Below are 21,046 nucleotides of genomic sequence, written 5' to 3'. Positions count from 1 at the left end.
CCAGACCATCCTGGATTCCTGAAAGTCTAAGATTTTCAGTTCTGATGTCTTTTGTGCCTGGGATATTTCTGGTGCCGAAAATGTGTATGGATGAGTTTTCTTTTTTGGTGCTGTGGTCGGTACCAAACTAGTCAGCACTGAAGCACCATATATCTTCCATTGTGTTGGAGCCAAAGTAGAGGTACTGGAGGTTGATGCCGAAGATTTCTCTTGGGTTTTTGGTGCTGAGCCGGAAGGCGGGGCATTCAAATAAGTTTCTCGGCACGTCCGAGTCTTGAATAGAGAAGGCAGACTCCTGCTCCAACTCTTCTTGTGCATGCTTGTCGCCGAAGATGTCCAGTGTGTCATCTGGAGTTCGAGATGTCATTTCCATCAGACGAGCTCTTCGATCTCTAAGTGTCTTTTTTGATCGAAATGAATGGCACGCTTCGCAGGTCTGTTCGTTGTTGTGGCTGGGGGAGGGGGGGCATACACAAATTACACACCTGGTGGTGGTCGATGTGTGGAAATTGTGAGTGGGAGAGGGCAAAACCAAAACAGATTCTGGTCCATTAGGGCTGCATAGTTAAATGTCACATGGAAGTAGTAGGCTCGGTGAAGGCCCAAGAAGACAGTGTCTGCCTCGAAGGGCTGAAATTTGATTCCGGGTGTAAAATGGAACAGAAAGAAAGGATGGAAGAATAGGCAATAGAAACAATATTGACAATGATAGAAAGACGGAAAGAATACCGTTCCGGACTGTATTGAAAATCACTCCCAACCCACACAACCACCTGGAAGTACTAAAACCCCAAAGGTAAGTAGGTAGGATTGCCCAGATGCCCGTGTGCAGAGTAGTAATCTCGGGTCAGTGATGATACGCTAACATGGAGAAGTCGCGGTTGGAGTTTTTGCGTTTTAGAACCCTTCCCAGAGGAAACTCGTTGGGACAAGGGAGACTGTACAGTGCTCCCACCTGTGGATACCCAGAACAGTGGAGTACCTACACCAGGGAGCCCAGGTGCATAGGGTGAAGTTGTGTTGGAAACTCCTGTTGAATTCAATGGGGACCTAAAATGTCCAAGTGCTGCCACAACCCATGGAACAGGATGGGGAAACCCCAGCGTGGATTCTTGAAGCAGAGGACCTAAAGAAAGAGGGCACAGAGCCCAGACCATCAGGAGATGTCTAGACTGTGCAGGAGGGCAATGCCCACCCTTCTTGGAGATGCTTTCTTGAGGACAGTGGACTAAAAAGTGCAGCTGTGGAGTCGAGGCGATGCAGGAAGATCCAAGGAGCAGTCCACCAACTGTCCCACGCCGGTCAGTGAGTTGCTAAGGGGTCAGTGGGACCAACAACAAGCCTTGGCAAATGCAGGGAAGCATTGCAAAGAGTTTGCAGGATTTGTGGGGGACCAGGAAGGTCAAGGTGACCTAACCTTGGCAGGTAGGTCAGGTCCAGCCTCCGCATGCAGGAGAGCCAGCAGGAATCTGTGGAGTACCTAGAATAACCCTCTTGCAGCAGGGAGGCCTCAACGGCACAGCAAAGAGGGATGTCCACGTTGCAGAGAGGACGTCCTTCATGGAAATGGAGAGTGCTGAAGGCAGGGGCTTCTTGGAGCTAGGAGGTCTTCTGACTGAATAGCCAACATGCCTGAAGAATGCAGATGCACAGGGGTTCCAGCCAAGAAGCACCAGCAAGGAACCACAGACTTCCCAGTTGCAAGGATGATAGGTCAGAGCCACAGATCCACCACCTGTGTTATAAGCTTTGAAGAGACCGTGGGACAGCAGGATCCACAAGCTGGTCGCTGAGGTGCAGGCAGATGCTTGAAAGTAACTCATTCACTACAAGGGAGATTCCTTCTTGCTTTCCAAAGTGCAGGCAGAGACTTTGTGACTCTAGAGGATGCAAGGCCGTGGATTTGCAGAAGCCTTTGCAGAACCTGGAAACAAAGTTGCAGTAGGAGCCATCCTACTGGTTACTGACTTGCTTCTGGTTCCAGCAAAGATGACAGAGGTCCAGTGTCCAGGTAGAAGTGTCTTGCAGGAGGGTTCCTAAAGTCTTGCAGTCGAATCTAGGGTCTCACCCTCAGGAGAGCCCTTAAATAACCCAGGAAGGAGGGTGGACACTTACTGCAGTGACCCACTTATCAGAAGAGGTCAGGGATGTCACCCATCTGGACTAACCAGACAAATGCTCCCAGGGGCCTCTGCCCATCTTGATTCCTAGATGGCGGAATCAAGTGGCCACCTGGCAGAGTTCTCTGCACTTCCCTAGGGGAGGAGCTGGAGAGGGGAGTGGTCACTTCTGTCCTTTGTGTGGTTTCTCACCAGAGCAGGAACCAGGGGTCCCTGGACTGGTGCAAACCGGATTATGCAGGGAGGGCACCAAATGTACCCTTCAAAGCAAACCGGCGGCCTGGGAAGCCTTCTAATACCTATTTACAAGGAAGAGGAGGTTGGACCCCTCTCCCACAGGAAATCATTTGTTGCAACCCCAAGTCGGTGTCCATAGGATAACGCAGGGAAGTCTTGATTGGAGTTTTCATGTTCTAAGAACCTTCCCAAAGGACCCAGAGGAAACCTGTTGGGACAAGGTAGGTTTAAGAGTGTCCCCACCCGTGGATAACCAGAGAAGCTGAGTAACTACATTGGAGTGAAGTCGTATCAGAACCTCCAGCTGAAGTCAATGGGGACCTCTGTTGTCCAGTTGCTGTTGTGACCCCTGGACCATGTTGGTGGATCGCAGGCGTAGGCCCCGGAAGAAGAGGACGTAAGGAAAGAATGGACAGAGTCCAGACCACCCAGGGGTGTCCAGGCAGTGCAGGGGACAATGCCCACCCTTCTGATATATGCTTTCCTGATTGACAGTGGTCAAAGAAGTGCAACTGTGGAGTCCAGGCGACGCAGAAGGATCACAGTTGTCCCCAAGCTGTCCCTCACCGGTCGCCAGATTGCAGAGGGGGTCAGTGGTCAGCAGAACCACCAATAAGCCTTGACAAATACAAGAAAGCATTGCCCGGAGTGCTGCAGGATTTTGGGGACCAGCAAAGTCCAGGAGACTCTACCTTTGCAGGTAAGTGAGGGCTAGCCCCGAGCAAGCAGGAGATCAAACAGGAATCATTGTAGCCCCCAGCAGGACCCTCTGACAGCAGGCACGGGGTGTCCCAGGAAGGCCACAGCAAAGAGGGGTGCCCACGCCGCAGGAGCTTCAGTGAGGACATCATTTCTGGAGTTGTGCAGTGCTGGAGGCCTGGGCTTCTTGGAGCCAGGAGGTCTTCAGACTGAAGAGCCAACAAGCCTTGGCAACGACAAACAGATGCATTGCACCGGGGTTCCAGCCAGTCAGCTCCAGCGAGGGACCTTCGACTTCTCCGATGCAAAGACGAAAGGTCAGACCTCTGGAGGGCCACAGAACCACCACCTGTGTTGAAAAGCCTTGGAGAATCAGTGGGACAGCAGGATCCACAAACCAGGTGTCGACGTTGAGTTGCCTGCCAATGCAGGGACGTGATTCCTTCACTCCAAGGGAGATTGTTTCTTCCTCTCCTAAGTGCAGGTCCTTATGACTCTGGAGGATGAATGGCCATGGAGGTTGCTGAGTCCTTGAAATGCACAGGGAGAAAGTTGCAATAGGAGCCCTCTTACTAGATGCAGTCTTGTGTCCCAGCTAAGATCAGCAGCAGTTCCACTGTCCAGGCTTCTAAAATGTCCCTGCAGATGAGCCTTCAGCTTAATCCACAGATTAATCTAGGGTCCCACCCTCAGTGGAGCCCCACATAACCGAAGAAGGGGTTTGGAAACTTACTGCAGTGATCCACCCATGGTTGGGTGTGAGGAGGGAGGAGGCCTCTGCTCATCTTATTTCCAAGATGCCACAATCAAGTGGCCCCCTGGCAAAGCTCTGGACACTTCCGTAGGGGAGGAGCTGGACAGTGGGGTTGGTAACTTCCCTGTCCTTTGAATGGGTTTTGTGCAAGAGCTAAGCCAGGGGCTCCTTCACTCGAATAAACCAGTTTATGCAAGGAGGCCACCACAATGTGCCCTTCAAAGCAGTCTGGTGGTGCTCAGAGGCACCCTAACCCCAGACACCTATTTCTAAAGGGTAGATGGTAACACCTCTCCTCTAGAGGAAATCCATTGTTCTGCCTTCCCCTGCTCGAGTTAGGCTCAGCAGCAGGAGGGCAGGACAGTTTCTGGGGTTGGCAGCAGCACAGGTTGGCATGCAGACTCTGAAAGGCTGTACAGGCAGACTTGTGGGATCCCCTAGTGAACCTCAGAGTACATGGTTTCGTGCAACCAGCATAGGAATTGGTGTAGTTGCATGATTCTAACATGTTTGACACCAAACATGCCTAGGTTCGTTGAAGCCATTATGTAATTGGACATCTCGTGTTGACCAGCGTCCACTACATACCTTAAGATGGCTTCCCCGCACTTACAAAGCCAAGAAAACAGACTGTGGATGTTAGGGAAACCTCTGCTCATGCAGGGGTACCTTCACACCGACAACCAGGCACCCTGCCCTTGGGATGAAGGGCTTCCCTTAGGGGTCACTTATAGGTTCAGAGAACAGTGACCGTGTGTAAGGAAATGCCTCCTTGGCATGGTTACCCCCTGACTTTTTGCCTTTGCTGATGCTATGTTTTGAATATAAAGTGTGCTGAGGCCTGCTAACCAGGCCCCAGCATTCTTTCCCTAACCTGTACTTTTGATTCCACAATTGGCACACCCTGGCATCCAGATAAGTCCCTTGTAACTGGTACCTCTGGTACCAAGGGCCCTGATGCCAGGGAAGGTCTCCAAGGGCTGCAGCATGCATTATGCCACCCTAGAGACCCCTCACTCAGCACAGACACACTGCCCACCAGCTTGTGTGTGCTAGTGAGAACAAAATGAGTAAGTCGACATGGCACTCCCCTCAGGGTGCCATGCCAGCCTCTCACTGCCTATGCAGTATAGGTAAGACACCCCTCTAGCAGGCCTTACAGCCCTAAGGCAGGGTGCACTATACTATAGGTGAGGGCACCAGTGCATGAGCACTGTGCCCCTACAGTGTCTAAGCAAAACCTTAGACATTGTAAGTGCAGGGTAGCCATAAGAGTATATGGTCTGGGAGTCTGTTTTACACGAACTCCACAGCACCATAATGGCTACACTGAAAACTGGGAAGTTTGGTATCAAACTTCTCAGCACAATAAATGCACACTGATGCCAGTGTACATTTTATTGTAAAATACACCACAGAGGGCACCTTACAGGTGGCCCCTGAAACCTAACCGACTATCTGTGTAGGCTGACTGGTTCCAGCAGCCTGCCACACTAGAGACATGTTGCTGGCCCCATGGGGAGAGTGCCTTTGTCACTCTGAGGCCAGTAACAAAGCCTGCACTGGGTGGAGATGCTAACACCTCCCCCAGGCAGGAGCTGTAACACCTGGCGGTGAGCCTCAAAGGCTCACCCCTTTGTCACAGCACCGCAGGACACTCCAGCTTAGTGGAGTTGCCCGCCCCCTCCAGCCACGGCCCCCACTTTTGGCGGCAAGGCTGGAGGAAACAAAGAAAACAACAAGGAGGAGTCACTGGCCAGTCAGGACAGCCCCTAAGGTGTCCTGAGCTGAAGTGACTAACTTTTAGAAATCCTCCATCTTGCAGATGGAGGATTCCCCCAATAGGATTAGGGATGTGACCCCCTCCCCTTGGGAGGAGGCACAAAGAGGGTGTACTCACCCTCAGGGCTAGTAGCCATTGGCTACTAACCCCCCAGACCTAAACACACCCTTAAATTTAGTATTTAAGGGCTTTCCCTGAACCTAGAATTTAGATTCCTGCAACTAACAAGAAGAAGGACTGCTGAACTGACAACCCCCTGCAGAGGAAGAACAGAAGACACCAACTGCCTTGGCCCCAGACTTAACGGCCTGTCTCCTGCCTTCCAAAGAAACCTGCTCCAGCGACGCTTTCCAAGGGACCAGCGACCTCTGAATCCTCTGAGGACTGCCCTGCTTCGAAAAAGACAAGAAACTCCCGAGGACAGCGGCACTGCTCCAAAAGAACTGCAACTTTGTTACAAGGAGCAGATTTAAAGACCCCTGCAACTCCCCGCAAGAAGCGTGAGACTTGCAACACTGCACCCGGCGACCCCGACTCGACTGGTGGAGAACAACCAACTCAGGGGAGGCCCTCTCCCTTGCCCAGGTGGTGGCTACCCCGAGGAGCCCCCTCCTTGCCTGCCTGCGACGCTGAAGAGATCCCTTGATCTCTCATTGACTTCCATTGAAAACCCGACGCGTGTTTGCACACTGCACCCGGCCGCCCCCGCGCTGCTGAGGGTGTACTTTTTGTGCTAATTTGTGTCCCCCCCCGGTGCCCTACAAAACCCCCCTGGTCTGCCCTCCGAAGACGCGGGTACTTACCTGCTGGCAGACTGGAACCGGGGCACCCCCTTCTCTCCATTGAAGCCTATGTGTTTTGGGCACCTCTTTGACCTTTGCACCTGACCGGCCCTGAGCTGCTGGTGTGATAACTTTGGGGTTGCTCTGAACCCCCAATGGTGGGCTACCTTGGACCCAAACCTGAGACTTGTAAGTGATTTGCTTACCTGACAAAACTAACAAAAACTTACCTCCCCCAGGAACTGTGAAAATTGCACTGTGTCCACTTTTAAAACAGCTTATTGTGTTTTATGTAAAAAGTATACATGCTAAAGTAATGATTCAAAGTTCCTAGAGTACTTACCTGCAATACCTTTCAAATGAGATATTACATGTAAAATTTGAACCTGTGGTTCTTAAAATAAACTAAGAAAAGATATTTTTCTATAACAAAACCTATTGGCTGGATTTGTCTCTGAGTGTGTGTACCTCATTTATTGTCTATGTGTATGTACAACAAATGCTTAACACTACTCCTTGGATAAGCCTACTGCTCGACCACACTACCACAAAATAGAGCATTAGTATTATCTCTTTTTGCCACTATCTTACCTCTAAGGGGAACCCTTGGACTCTGTGCATGCTATTCCTTACTTTGAAATAGCACATACAGAGCCAACTTCCTACACCGTGATATATGGTAAACCTTATATCTGGGGTGAAAGGTGCATGTACCATTTCACACAGGCTCTGTCAGGCCTGTGTCACAGTTTGCATGGGCGCCCATGGATGGCACAGTACATGCTGCAGCCCACGGGGGACCCCTGGTGTACCAATGCCCTACATACCCAAGTACCGTATACTAGGGGACTTACATTTGGCATAAGGGTGAACCCATGTAACATGCAAAAGTTACTAACTAAATTTAGGAGAGAGAACACAAGACACTGGGGTCCTGGTTAGCAGAATCCCGCTGTACTACTGTACAAACATTAGACAAAGCAAAAAAGTGGGGGTTACTATGTCAGAAATGTGCTACTTTCCTACACCACCATTTTAGGATTATCCTCTGGTTGCTGTGGTAATAATTTATTGAAAGAATCCATCTGTTGCAACGTTGATAAAAAGGCCATCAGCACTTGGACATTGGGTTCCCTATAATATCTTGGTGGTTTCTCTTTCATATCAACTTGAACAGTTTGAGACTTTGATTGCAGATAAACATATTCACTGTAAAACTCATCATCCATTTCGCCTCCAAAATCTCACAACCAATTTGGTTGGGCGGTAAGCTGTCATCGAGGCATGACCACAAGCCTCCCTCTTCTAGGTCTGTCTGCATTATTTGAGCTGGAGGTAAATTTGACACCTTTAATGGTGAAAAAACATCTATTCTTGAGTTTACTGTTGAAAAACTGGCCATCGATGTAGATCAACGGTTCATCAGTCTTGTCAACGGGGGCAGAGATCTCATCATTGACGATGTTTCCTTTGAAGACAGGTCTTCTGAGGATTTCTTCTTTACGGCAGCTTGATCCCCTTTATAGTGTGTAGATCAGGCGTCTCCAGCCTCTTCTGTAAGAAGATCAATTTATATTAAATAAAAATCACCCCAAGCTACTGATATATAGTGATGAAGTAGTGATCACCCCATCCAAGATTGTCAGCAGTGATCACATCGGAGCATTAGGCAGGGCTGAATGCCTCTAAATAAGCAATACATATTAGGCATAGCTGTACGCCCCTGGCACAAGCGTAATAATGTGAATAATAAATCTTTCCAACTCAAATAATATATTTAAATTCATTTTAATGGTTCAACCATTTTTCTCCAAACAGCACCTTATGAGTACTGAAAATGCACGCATTTTCATTTCAAATATATGCTTTATAATTTTGGCATATGTATAATAATTCAACCAAGCAAAAGCTTCTATAGCAGTAGGCTGGGCTGCACACAGGAGAGCTACTCACAGGGAGCTGGATAACTACTGGTAGCTCATGAGCTACCCGCTGGTGAGGCCTGGTGTAGAGGTATGCTTATATTCTGAGAGTTACCACAGGAGGTGGCTGCAAACAGTATACCAAATAAAACATGCTCAGGAAGCTTTACATGTCTCCTCTTGTACGCTGCCTTCTGGAAGTGCTAGGGACACTTCACAGAATCCTCCCCAGAAGAGGGGGCATCTCCTTCAGGAGAAGGAAAATTCTCTTTATTCATAAGGAATAAGGCCGATCTCCTTTCTCTGCCCTTAAGACTTTTAGTTGAGTCCTACAAATACTACACTCTGATGCCTTATGATTTGAATAAAGGCAATAAATACACTGAAAACGTGGGTCACCTGTTTAAATCTTGTTACCACAAGATGAACAAGGTTTAAATAGAAACCTCTCTGTGAGCCACGGCGACAGTTGGTTGTCAGATCAAACGATTTTCCTAGTTCAGAAAATACAGTAACCTTCCCTAAAAAAAACAGAGTACCCCAGTGCTGAATACATGGGTGGTTCAAACCCAGGGCAGACCAAAATAGAAATTCTATCAGAGTCACCCAAGGGCCAGAGTAAAGCTCTGCCAGGGGCTCCCTCGCACACGACGTGTGCAGTAGAAATCTGACCTATGGTGGTCTCGAGGGGAAGTAAAAGAGCTTAAGCTTCCACTTCACCGGCTGAAGTTGGAGTTCTTTCAAAATAAGGTGAATGTGCTACTGAAGATACTATGTTTTAGGTCTTTTCCCATGGCCTTTTTACAATGCATACTTTGTGCTGTATATTTGTACACTGTTTACTGCTATGTTAATGACCTGGACACCCAAACTGACAGGGAATTATTCAAGAACATGAATATTCCAGTGTTGGAGAACACCCTTTGAACTAGGTGCATCTTAACGTTTTCTTGAGTTATCTATACATGTGCATAACAAATGTTCTCCAATGTAAAGTAAATGTAGGTGTCACTGCTCCAAATCAGTGCTGGAAATGAGAATTAGCCATGAATGACACAAAACGATATAGGTGGTGATCTGACAGCATTCCACAGCAACTGCATTTAAGGAGCAAGGAATGCATACATCTGAAATAACTTTCAGCACATTTGTCTCACCCTTTTTCTGATACTATTCTACAAGATGCTAGAGGATGTTCTTTTCTGTCCATTGAAACCAGAGAGAAAATGAGGAGTGCCTAATAATTTGCAATGTGCCACCGGATTGCAGCACCACTACCACATTTCAACTTTCTTAATCTTGATATGGGCTTTCTATGGTCTCTTTACTACCATATTACGGACTGTGTGAACCATCATGGAATCAGAGGCACATGACTTCAGATATAAATGAGATCCTGAGGTGCAGCTTTATACTTACATTCTAATGTGTACTATTAAACATGCATTAATGAAACATTTGCCCAGTGTTTAGAAACCTTATTTGAAGTACCATTTCATAATAATGTACAAGCAATTAGACTCTTGTTAGATAAGGTTAAAGTCTGGTGATTATCCTCAGAGGCCAAAGAGGAATTATAACTACATATGGATTCCCTTAAGAATGCTATCACTCCTTTTTGGCTAGCCTTCTGGATACACTATCAGAAATATATAACAAGGCCAAGTTCAAGGGCATCTTCCAAGAGGCAATGAAAGCAGTCATCATAGTTATAACGCTGAAGCCAGATAGAAATTCAATGCTCCTGGGCTACTATAGACTACTCTCCATGCTAAGCCTAGCTGCAAAGCTACTAGAAAAACTGTTGGTGAATCACCTGATAAGAGTGGTGGGTGCACTAGTACATAAGGAACAAAGCAGGTTCATAACACGCTAATACACCCATAAATCTCCAAAGGCACAGCCATATAATGTATAAACCGGTAGGACAAAATTTAGAGGTTGTCCTAGTAGTGCCAGAAGGGCTGGAGTCTGCACTTTGTACACATGGGGAACAGCAGAACTATCATGTGGCATGTTGTGCTAAATCTTTTATACCCTGTGGAGGGGAAGAGAACGGACAGTAATAAGGAGAGTGTAAAAGACAGTTAAAGTTACTACCATATTTCATTCTATCACTATAATGAAACCGTTTTTTTTCCCTTGGAGGCGGAGAAACAAATAATGTTATCATGCTGTTCCCAGTTGCCATGGACGAACTGTTAATGTTTTGGTATACTCAAATGGATAAATTAAATATAAAGTCTAAAAAACACTAACAAAATTGAGTACTATACACCATGCTCCTGCAGCTGATTTAAAACGTAGTTTAACCTGGGGAAATAGGGGACCGTACTTTTGGTTCTAAACAATGTTCCTCATCTGGTTCTACTGCCAGAGTTACAGCACGGTAGGCCAAAGCTTTGTCTTCGGGCACACTTTAATAGCTTTTTTGCTCTAGACCATCTTCATTATTAGACTTCACCTAGTACTTAATTTGTCTTCAGAACATGGGACCATCTCTTCGTATGGTTGTTCATGGTGATCATCACCTGTGTCTGTGTGGTAAAGATGAGAGTACATGACGATCAATTGATTTATAAGGCCATGTCTATGAGCCCTCCTCTGAGGTCTTGCTACAAATATGACCCGTTTCATTTTGTTTGTAAACTTGTTTTCTGCTTTAACCTGATTATATGCTGCTTGACAGTGTTGAGGAATCACTACTTTTGAACTCTGGCCCCTTCTTATATTGAGGGTTTTTTCGGGGTGAAAACTCCCTTTGTTCTGAAGCAGTATCAAACACCTGTTTCCTAGGCCAATCCTCTAAGCGTCAAATCGGTTTTCAGGGGCCAACCCTCCTTTTGTCGTAGATGACCAAGGTAGAGATATACAGTAAGTCTGCTCAGCTCCTTCAGCGTGTCACATGTGTTCATGCCTCTTGTACTGATGGTGGGAGTTTCTTAATCTAAAACGGAGTTTCAGTACATTTGTATTTCTGCTTTAGTGTGTCTGCAAATTCTATTACAGACACTTGACCATTAGAAGACTCTGCTTCTTACTCCAGGGTTCGGTACCCAGAAAGACCTGTAGAAGTCCTTATTAGCCTTACTATGTTGATATGCCCCTTGAGCTACTTTGCCTGGATGTTTTGAGTCAGTGGTGGTGTAAAAATCACACCTTCAATCACAATCGCAACTGTTTGGGATAGTGCATTTAAACTTAAAATGCTGACACACCAGACTGCATTCTTCCTCATGATCCCACTGAAAGTATAACTTACATACTCAGTGCAGACTGGAATGTGTCAACTTTGTATAACATTAAGGACAAAAATAAAGTTTTATTTCCCATACCCATGTAGACATTTCATAAAATCTGGAAGGTGAGCATGAAACTAGAAATATTTGAAGGTTAACAATATATTGATTTGATGTAGCTTGTACCAACAGCAGAGTCCAACACTGCGTAGCATGCAGCTTAGAAGCAAAAATGATAGAAGTCTAAGGAACAATATGGACTTTTTTCAATGAGGTCATAAAAAGTTTGACATGTTTCTGCCTAGACATGTGGAAAGTGTTTTTTGGAATTGGTCAAATAACACCTCATCATGATCCCGAGTCGACAGCAGATGCAATTGGCAGGAACAACAATCAAGAAGTGTCATGTGGTTTGAAACCAAATGACTTTAGGGTTGACAATGTCAAAAATCGTTTTTTTCCTCCCAGAAAAAAAAGCTAAAAGTATCAACTAAAACTGTTGACTAACTCAACAGCACCAAAAGAGAAAAAAAGAAGCAATGTCACTGACACATGATCTATTAAAAGGCATTCAACGTCATTCTGGTGCAGCCACAAGACAACATGGACTGAAATGTGGCCACCTCATACCAGTGATATACAACGGTCAAAAACAAATTCCACGTTCAGACTGGAGTCTCGGAAGGGGTTCAATGTAGGAATCTTAGAGAATTGATAAGTACACACCTGTTCCAGATGTACACTTCCTAGGACAATGAAAATCATTACTCTGGCACTGAACACTGCCACTTATTTTGCAGCATACCTGAGTCTTGTTGTAGACTGATCCACTGATATCAGGCACTCCTGAGTTACTTGAGCTCACTGAAACACCTGCAACAAAACAATATGTAGTTATTTCAATGCAGAGTTTAAGCAAAGTGTTTTACTGGTGTAACCTTAAGTAAGGCCATACCTTGCTTTTATATATTTGCAAGAGATAAGCTCAGGAGCTGAAATGAAAATGTCACTTACCCAGTGTACATCTGTTCGTGGCATCAGTCGCTGTAGATTCGCATGTTTTGCATAGCTCGCCATCTGGTGTTGGGTCGGAGTGTTACAAGTTGTTTTTCTTCGAAGAAGTCTTTCGAGTCACGGGACCAAGTGACTCCTCCTTTTGTCTCCATTGTGCATGGGCGTCGACTCCATCTTCGATTGTTTTTCCCCGCAGAGGGTGAGGTAGGAGTTGTATTGTAGTAATAGTGCCCATGCAATGGAGTGACTAAGTATGTACCTATTTAAGGTAAAAATAATATATACACAAATAGTTGAACGTACCCTCCGAACTGCTACAGGCTCCCGGGGAGGCGGGTGGGCACATGCGAATCTACAGCGACTGATGCCACGAACAGATGTACACTGGGTAAGTGACATTTTCAGTTCGATGGCATCTGTCGCTGTAGATACGCATGTTTTGCATAGACTAGTAAGCAGTTATCTCCCCAAAGCGGTGGCTCAGCCTGTAGGAGTGGGAGTAGTCTGAAACAATGTTCTTAATACGGCTTGACCTACTGTGGCTTGTTGTGCGGATAACACGTCTACACAGTAGTGCTTGGTGAATGTGTGAGGCGTAGACCATGTGGCTGCCTTACATATTTCTTGCATTGGGATGTTTCCTAGAAAGGCCATGGTAGCACCTTTCTTTCTGGTTGAGTGTGCCCTTGGTGTAATGGGCAGTTGTCGTTTAGCTTTAAGGTATTAGATTTGGATGCATTTAACTATCCATCTGGCTATACCTTGTTTTGATATTGGGTTTCCTGCATGAGGTTTTTGGAATGCAATAAATAGCTGTTTAGTTTTCCTGATGCTCTTTGTTCTGTCAATGTAATACATTAATGCTCTTTTGACATCTAAAGTATGTAGTGCCCTCTCAGCTACGGAATCTGGCTGTGGGAAGAACACTGGAAGTTCCACTGTTTGATTTAGATGGAACGGTGAAATAACTTTTGGTAGAAATTTAGGATTAGTCCTTAGGACGACCTTATTTTTGTGTTGTTGTATAAAAGGTTCTTGTATTGTAAACGCCTGAATCTCGCTTACTCTTCTTAGAGAGGTAATGGCGATGAGAAATGCAACCTTCCATGTTAGGAACTGTATTTCGCAGGAGTGCATGGGTTCAAAAGGTGGACCCATAAGTCTAGTTAAGACAACATTTAGGTTCCATGAAGGAACAGGTGGTGTTCTTGGTGGAATAATTCTTTTAAGGCCCTCCATGAATGCTTTAATGACTGGTATCCTATATAGGGAAGTTGAATAGGTAGGCTGCAGGTATGCAGATATTGCTGCAAGGTGTATTTTAATGGAAGAGAAAGCTAGGTTAGATTTTTGTAAGTGAAGCAAGTAACCCACTACATGTTTTGGGGTTGCGTGTAATGGTTGGATTTGATTAATATGGCAGTAGCAAACAAACCTCTTCCATTTACTGGCATAGCAGTGCCTGGTGGATGGCCTTCTGGCTTGCTTTATGACTTCCATACATTCTTGGGTAAGTTGTAAGTGTACGAATTCTAGGATTTCAGGAGCCAGATTGCTAGATTCAGCGATGCTGGATCTGGGTGTCTGATCGTTTGGTTGTGTTGTGTTAACAGATCCAGCCTGTTGGGCAGTTTGATGTGGGGTACTACTGATAGGTCTAGCAGCGTTGTGTACCAGGGTTGCCTTGCCCAAGTTGGTGCTATTAATATGAGTTTGAGTTTGTTTTGACTGAGTTTGTTTACCAGATAAGGAAGGAGAGGGAGAGGAGGAAAAGCGTAGGCAAATATCCCTGACAAGTTGATCCATACGGCATTGCCGTGGGACTGCCTGTGTGGGTATCTGGATGCGAAGTTTTGGCATTTTGCGTTCTCTTTTGTCGCAAACAAGTCTATTTGAGGTGTTCCCCAGAGCGTGAAGTAAGTGTTCAGAATTTGGGGGTGAATTTCCCATTCGTGGACCTGTTGGTGATCTCGAGAGAGATTGTCTGCGAGTTGATTCTGAATTCCTGGGATAAATTGTGCTATTAGGCGAATTTGGTTGTGAATTGCCCAACGCCATATCTTTTGTGCCAGCAGGCTCAATTGCGTTGAGTGCGTCCCCCCTTGTTTGTTTAGATAATACATTGTTGTCATGTTGTCTGTTTTGACGAGAATGTATTTGTGAACTATTATTGGTTGAAAAGCCTTTAGTGCTTGAAAAACTGCTAGCAGTTCTAGGTGATTTATATGCAGTTTTGTTTGATGTACGTTCCATTGTCCTTGTATGCTGTGTTGATCGAGGTGTGCTCCCCACCCGGTCATGGAAGCATCTGTTGTTATTACGTATTGTGGCACTGGGTCTTGGAAAGGCCACCCTTTGTTTAAATTTATATTGTTCCACCATAGAAGCGAGAGGTAAGTTTGGTGGTCTATTAACACCAGATCTGTAAGGTGACCCTGTGCTTGTGACCACTGTGATGCTAGGCACTGTTGTAAGGGCCTCATGTGCAGTCTTGCGTTTGGGACAATGGCTATGCATGAAGACATCATGCCTAGGAGTTGTAATATCATCTTTGCTTGTATTTTCTGTGTTGGATACATGCGTTGTATGATGTTGTTGAAATTTTGAATTCTTTGTGGACTTGGAGTGGCTACTCCTATTGTAGTGTTTATTATGGCTCCTAGGTATTGTTGTACCTTGCGCGGCAGAATGTTGGATTTTGCGAAGTTGACTGTGAACCCTAGTTTGTAGAGGGTTTGTATGATTTGATTTGTGTGGTGTGAGCACGTTATTAACGAATGGGTCTTGATTAGCCAGTCGTCTAGATACGGGAATACATGTATTTGCTGCCTTCTGATGTGTGCAGCGACTACTGCTAGACATTTGGTAAAGACTCTTGGTGCGGTTGTTAAACCGAAAGGCAGTACCTTGAATTGGTAGTGTATTCCTTTGAATACAAACCTTAGGTATTTCCTGTGCGATGGATGTATTGGTATATGGAAATACGCGTCTTTGAGGTCTAATGTTGTCATGTAGTCGTGTAGTTTCAGCAATGGTAACACTTCTTGTAGTGTGACCATGTGAAAGTGGTCTGATTTGATGTATGTGTTTAGTATTCTTAGGTCTAGGATTGGTCTTAGCGTTTTGTCCTTCTTTGGTATTAAGAAGTACAGTGAATAAACTCCTGTGTTTATTTGTGTGTTTGGTACTAACTCGATTGCGTTCTTTTGCAATAGTGCTTGAACTTCTATCTCCAGGAGCTCGGAATGATGTTTTGATAAATTTTGTGCTGTTGGTGGTATGTTTGGAGGGAATTGTAGAAATTCTATGCAATAACCATTTTGGATAATTGCTAGAACCCAAGTGTCTGTAGTGATTTCCTCCCATGCTTTGTAATAATGACCTATTCTTCCCCCCACTGGTGTTGTGTGGAGGGGGTGAGTGACATGTGAGTCACTGCTTAGTTGTAGGGGTTTTGGGGCTTTGAAATTTTCCCCTATTCCTAGGGAATTGCTCTCCTCTATATTGGCCCCGAAAGCCTCCCCTGTACTGTCCCTGGTAACTGGATGGTGTTGCCTGTGAGGTGCTGGCTTTTGTGGCCTGACCCCGAAACCCCCCTCTAAAGGGTGTTTTGCGGAAGGTGCTGTAATTTCCTCTGCTCTGCGGGGAGTAGAGTGCGCCCATGGCTTTAGCAGTGTCCGTGTCCTTTTTAAGTTTCTCAATCGCCGTGTCCACTTCTGGACCGAACAGTTCTTTTTCGTTGAATGGCATATTGAGAACTGCCTGCTGAATCTCTGGTTTAAACCCAGACGTTCGTAGCCATGCATGCCTTCTGATGGTCACAGATGTATTTATTGTTCTTGCAGCTGTGTCTGCTGCGTCCATGGAGGAGCGTATCTGGTTGTTTGAAATGTTCTGTCCTTCTTCAACCACTTGCTTTGCCCTCTTTTGTAGGTCTTTGGGTAGATGTTCAATGAGATGTTGCATCTCATCCCAATGGGCTCTGTCATAGCGCGCAAGAAGTGCCTGTGAGTTAGCGATGCGCCACTGGTTTGCAGCTTGTGCTGCGACTCTTTCCAGCTGCATCGAACTTGCGGCTTTCCTTATCTGGGGGTGGTGCGTCCCCAGATGTGTGGGAGTTGGCCCTTTTCCTAGCTGCTCCTACAACGACAGAATCTGGTGGCAGCTGCGAAGTTATGAAAATAGGGTCTGTAGGAGGCGCTTTATACTTTTTTTCCACCCTTGGTGTGATTGCCCTACTTTTGACCGGCTCCTTAAAGATGTCTTTTGCGTGCCGAAGCATACCAGGGAGCATAGGCAGGCTTTGGTAGGAGCTGTGGGTGGCAGAGAGGGTGTTGAATAGAAAGTCATCCTCGACCTGTTCTGAGTGGAGGCTTACATTGTGGAATAGTGCTGCTCTAGCCACCACCTGAGAATATGCAGTACTGTCCTCTGGTGGTGATGGCTTTGTAGGGTATGCCTCCGGACTGTTATCTGACACAGGGGCGTCGTATAAGTCCCATGCGCCCTGATCCTGGTCACCTTGGCTCATGGTGGTGTGAGCCGGGGAATGTGATGGAGTTTGTGCTGGCGAGACGTGAATTATAGGTGGAGGAGAGGGTGGCGGAGTAACCCTTTTCACCATTTTTGTTTGTGGTGTTTGGTCAGTCTGAAATTCCAGTCTTCTCTTTCTCCTAATAGGGGGAAGGGTGCTTATCTTTTCTGTCCCCTGCTGTATAAAAATACGTTTCTGCGTATGGTCTACATCGGTGGATTGCAGGTCTTCCTCAAACCTATGCTTTAGCATTTGGGAGGTCATTGATTGCTCTTTGGTATAAGAGCCTGAAACTGGGTCGGTTGCAGGTTGTTTCGGCACCGAAACCCTGTTTGCATATTTTTTCGGCTCCGAGGTGGCTTTTTTCTTTTTCGGAGTCGAAACATCTCGGCGTCGATCTTCATCGGTGCCGCTGTCTTGGCGTCGAGCCGTGTCTACACCGCTATCTCGGTGTCGATGTATGTCTCCAGCACTTTCTCGGTCCCGAGAAGGCTGCGTGCCGGTGTCTCGACCGGAGTCGGACGGTCTCGGCACTGATTGGGACTTTTTCGGTGCCGACGGTCGGTCACCGAATTTATGGGTGGAGCCATGGCCTGGTGGCAGTGGCGTCCCCTGGGCCTTGACAATCTTCTTATGAGTGCTTTTCGACGTCTTACTCACGGTTCGTGGATCGTCGAATTCCTCGGAGTCCGATTCGTGTATCAAAAAGGTTTCTTCCTCTTCCTGTACCTCGAACTCTCGGTGCGCTGTCGGCGTGGACGCCATTTGAAGTCTTCTTGCTCGACGGTCTCGGAGTGATTTTTGGGACCGGAACGCACGACAGGCCTCGCAAGTGTCTTCACTGTGCTCAGGTGATAGGCACAGGTTACAGACCAAGTGTTGGTCTGAATAGGGGTATTTTTTGTGGCATTTGGGACAGAAACGAAACGGGGTCCGTTCCATCGGCGTTCTTCTACACGCGGTCGGGCCGAGCAGGCCCCGACGGGGATCGAAAACTACCCCGAAGGGCTCTGGAGCTCTTCGATCTGGTGTTGATTCTGACTACGCCGATCCCGAACGCAACAATACCGACGAAAATCTTCCTAAATTTAGCTGTTTTTCCGTTCCGAAACTCGGAGCGACAGGAACACGTCCGAACCCGATGGCGGAAAAAAAACAATCGAAGATGGAGTCGACGCCCATGCGCAATGGAGACAAAAGGAGGAGTCACTCGGTCCCGTGACTCGAAAGACTTCTTCGAAGAAAAACAACTTGTAACACTCCGACCCAACACCAGATGGCGAGCTATGCAAAACATGCTTATCTACAGCGACAGATGCCATCGAACCTTAATTTTCCTCAGCCAAAGTTTTCAGCTGAGGAACTAAAATTAAGAGTAAAATCATAAATCCTGCGGTGTAGGATTAAATCACAAGCAGGATTAGCAAAGACGACGTACTCCTGCTTGCAAGGAATACATTCATATTGTTTAGGTTGCTTACCACACATTGCATAATGTAAAAGCAGCAGTTATATTGAAAGATAATGTGACTTACCTGTGGTAATAATCTTTTTGGTGGCCAAGGAACCGTACGGCCTCCTTTGTAGGATGAGGTAAAGGATAGCAGGTTGGAAGAGAAATGGATTGGACAAGATGGAAAGAACTGACCAACTTAAGGAGGAAAGCAGCCTCGGTTTGCAACACCAACCTATCTACAAAGAATGGCGACACTGACTTCTAGAAGGGATAGTAACCAAAAACAGCTTTCAGGACTGACATACAAAGAGTGCAACTGTGAAGGGGCTCAAACGCAGTCTGTATCGAAAGTAAAGATCCAGATTTAAGTACCACTGAGGAACCACAAAGGGAGTTGGAGGAAAAATGTTGGTCGAGTCTTCAAGAAAATGCAGACAACCAGGTATTTAAACATGAGATCCGGCAGAGACTGGAAAGCAGACAAGGCTGCTAAATAGCTCTTTCACACTGCGAATGGCACATTCCCTCTAAACAAGGGAAAGTGTAAACTAAACTGCAGCACTTGAGATAATTTGGCCTGCCCGGGATTCACACCACTGCTCACACACCATGCAACACAGGTGCACCATATGCTGGAATAAGTCAACTTAGTGGAAGAGCGACATGCGGACAAGAGAACGTGGACCACTTCTGGTGGTGGTGGGAACAAGTTCAGCTGTCCCTGTACAACCTCCAAACTTGTAGGCGGAGGTCTTAGATCAGTGAATGGGGATGAGACAGATTCCTTTGCGGTGTGTCCACAACCACAGTCTCAATTCCTACAGGCAAAAGAGGTGAGACCTTAACTCCACCTTGTTTATTTACATACCACATTGCAGTTGTATTTTCCTTCAAAACTTAGATGGAACAACCCATGATGGAGGGGGTAAGACTGCAAGTGTCAGCCGAATCGCCTGCAGCTCCGGAGACCAGTGTCCATGGATCTTCCAACCTTCCATATGGGCTCCCTGCACTAGGCTGGAGGCATCTGTCAGCACCTCCCCCCATGAGTTAGGTTTGCTTCTTTCACCCCCAACCAAGCCACTTCTGCCACAGTGCCAGGGGGAATCACGATGGAGATGACAGTGCAACATACATGCATGACTATGAGGCTGCAGGGTGCCAACACACACAGCAAACTTAGGACATGGACTTCCGAGCGTTGCTGGAAAAAGGAACCAACTTCTGGATGTCTGATTCTCTGGGATGGAGGAAAGACACAGAAAAGGCTGGTATCCAGTTATGACATTGGGAGGCCGCACGTAAGATTTGGGTTCATTGATCAAAACACCCAGAGATAATACTGTCTAAAGACGGCGCAATACTGTAGGAAGTTTGCTCGGTATGTACTACTTCAAAGTAAGAAATAGCATGTACAGAGTCCAAGGGTTCCCCTTAGAGGTAAGATAGTGGCAAAAAGAGATAATTCTAAAGCTCTATTTTGTGGTAGTGTGGTCGAGCAGTAGGCTTATCAGAGGGTAGTGTTAAGCATTTGTTGTACACACACAGGCAATAAATGGGGAACACACACTCAGACAATTCCAGGCCAATAGGTTTTTATATAGAAAAATATATTTTCTTAGTTTATTTTAAGAACCACAGGTTCAAGATTTACAAACAACAATACTTTAAATGAAAGGTATTTCACTTAGGAACTTTGAATTAGCAAAAAAGCATATACAGTTTTCACAAAAATGGCATTAAGCTATTTTAAAACTAGACAGTGCAATTTTCAACAGTTCCTGGGGGAGGCAAGTGCTTGTTTAGGTTGCAGGAATCTATCTTGCTGTGTTCTGGGAGCCCCTAAATACTCGATTTAGGGGTGTGTTTAGGTCTGGGGGGTTAGTAGCCAATGGCTACTAGCCCTGAGGGTGGCTACACCCTCTGGGTTAGTAGCCAATGGCTACTAGCCCTGAGGGTGGCTACACCCTCTTTGTGCCTCCTCCCTGAGGGGAGGGGGGCACATCCCTAATCCTATTGGGGGAATCCTCCATCTGCAAGATGGAGGATTTCTAAAAGTCAGAGTCACCTCAGCTCAGGACACCTTAGGGGCTGTCCTGACTGGCCAGTGACGACTCCTTGTTTTTCTCATTATCTCCTCCGGCCTTGCCGCCAAAAGTGTGGCCGTGGCCGGGCAACTCCACTAGCTGGAGTGCTGTAACAAAGGGGGTGAGCCTTTGAGGCTCACCGCCAGGTGTTACAGTTCCTGCAGGGGGAGGTGAGAAGCACCTCCACCAAGTACAGGCTTTGTTATTAGCCACAGAGTGACAAAGGCACTCCCCCCATGTGGCCAGCAACATGTCTGGTGTGTGGCAGGCTACTAAAACTAGTCAGCCCACACTGGTCGTCTGTATGGTTTCAGGGGGCATCTCTAAGATGCCCTATGGGGTGTATTTCAGAATAAAATGTACACTGGCATCAGTGTGCATTTATTGGGCTGAGAAGTTTGATACCAAACTTCACAGTT

The 21,046-nt window shown here is 46.4% G+C and overlaps 1 protein-coding gene across 6 annotated transcripts in view; it reads right to left on the bottom strand.

Moving 5' to 3' along the window:
* The window catches only part of UBAP2 (ubiquitin associated protein 2), a 1,102,091-nt gene that overhangs the window by 37,070 nt on the left and 1,043,975 nt on the right, over nt 1–21,046 (bottom strand). For all 6 annotated transcript variants that reach the window (XM_069217098.1, XM_069217184.1, XM_069216796.1 and 3 more), the window contains one exon: nt 12,342–12,409. In XM_069217098.1, the coding sequence (XP_069073199.1) occupies nt 12,342–12,409 (68 nt within the window). The remainder of the gene's footprint in view (nt 1–12,341; nt 12,410–21,046) is intronic.

This window comes from Pleurodeles waltl, chromosome 1_1 (genome assembly GCF_031143425.1).
Source record: "Pleurodeles waltl isolate 20211129_DDA chromosome 1_1, aPleWal1.hap1.20221129, whole genome shotgun sequence".
In the NCBI taxonomy this organism is placed as follows: domain Eukaryota; kingdom Metazoa; phylum Chordata; class Amphibia; order Caudata; family Salamandridae; genus Pleurodeles; species Pleurodeles waltl.
This window is presented reverse-complemented; position numbering and strand designations above follow the sequence as displayed.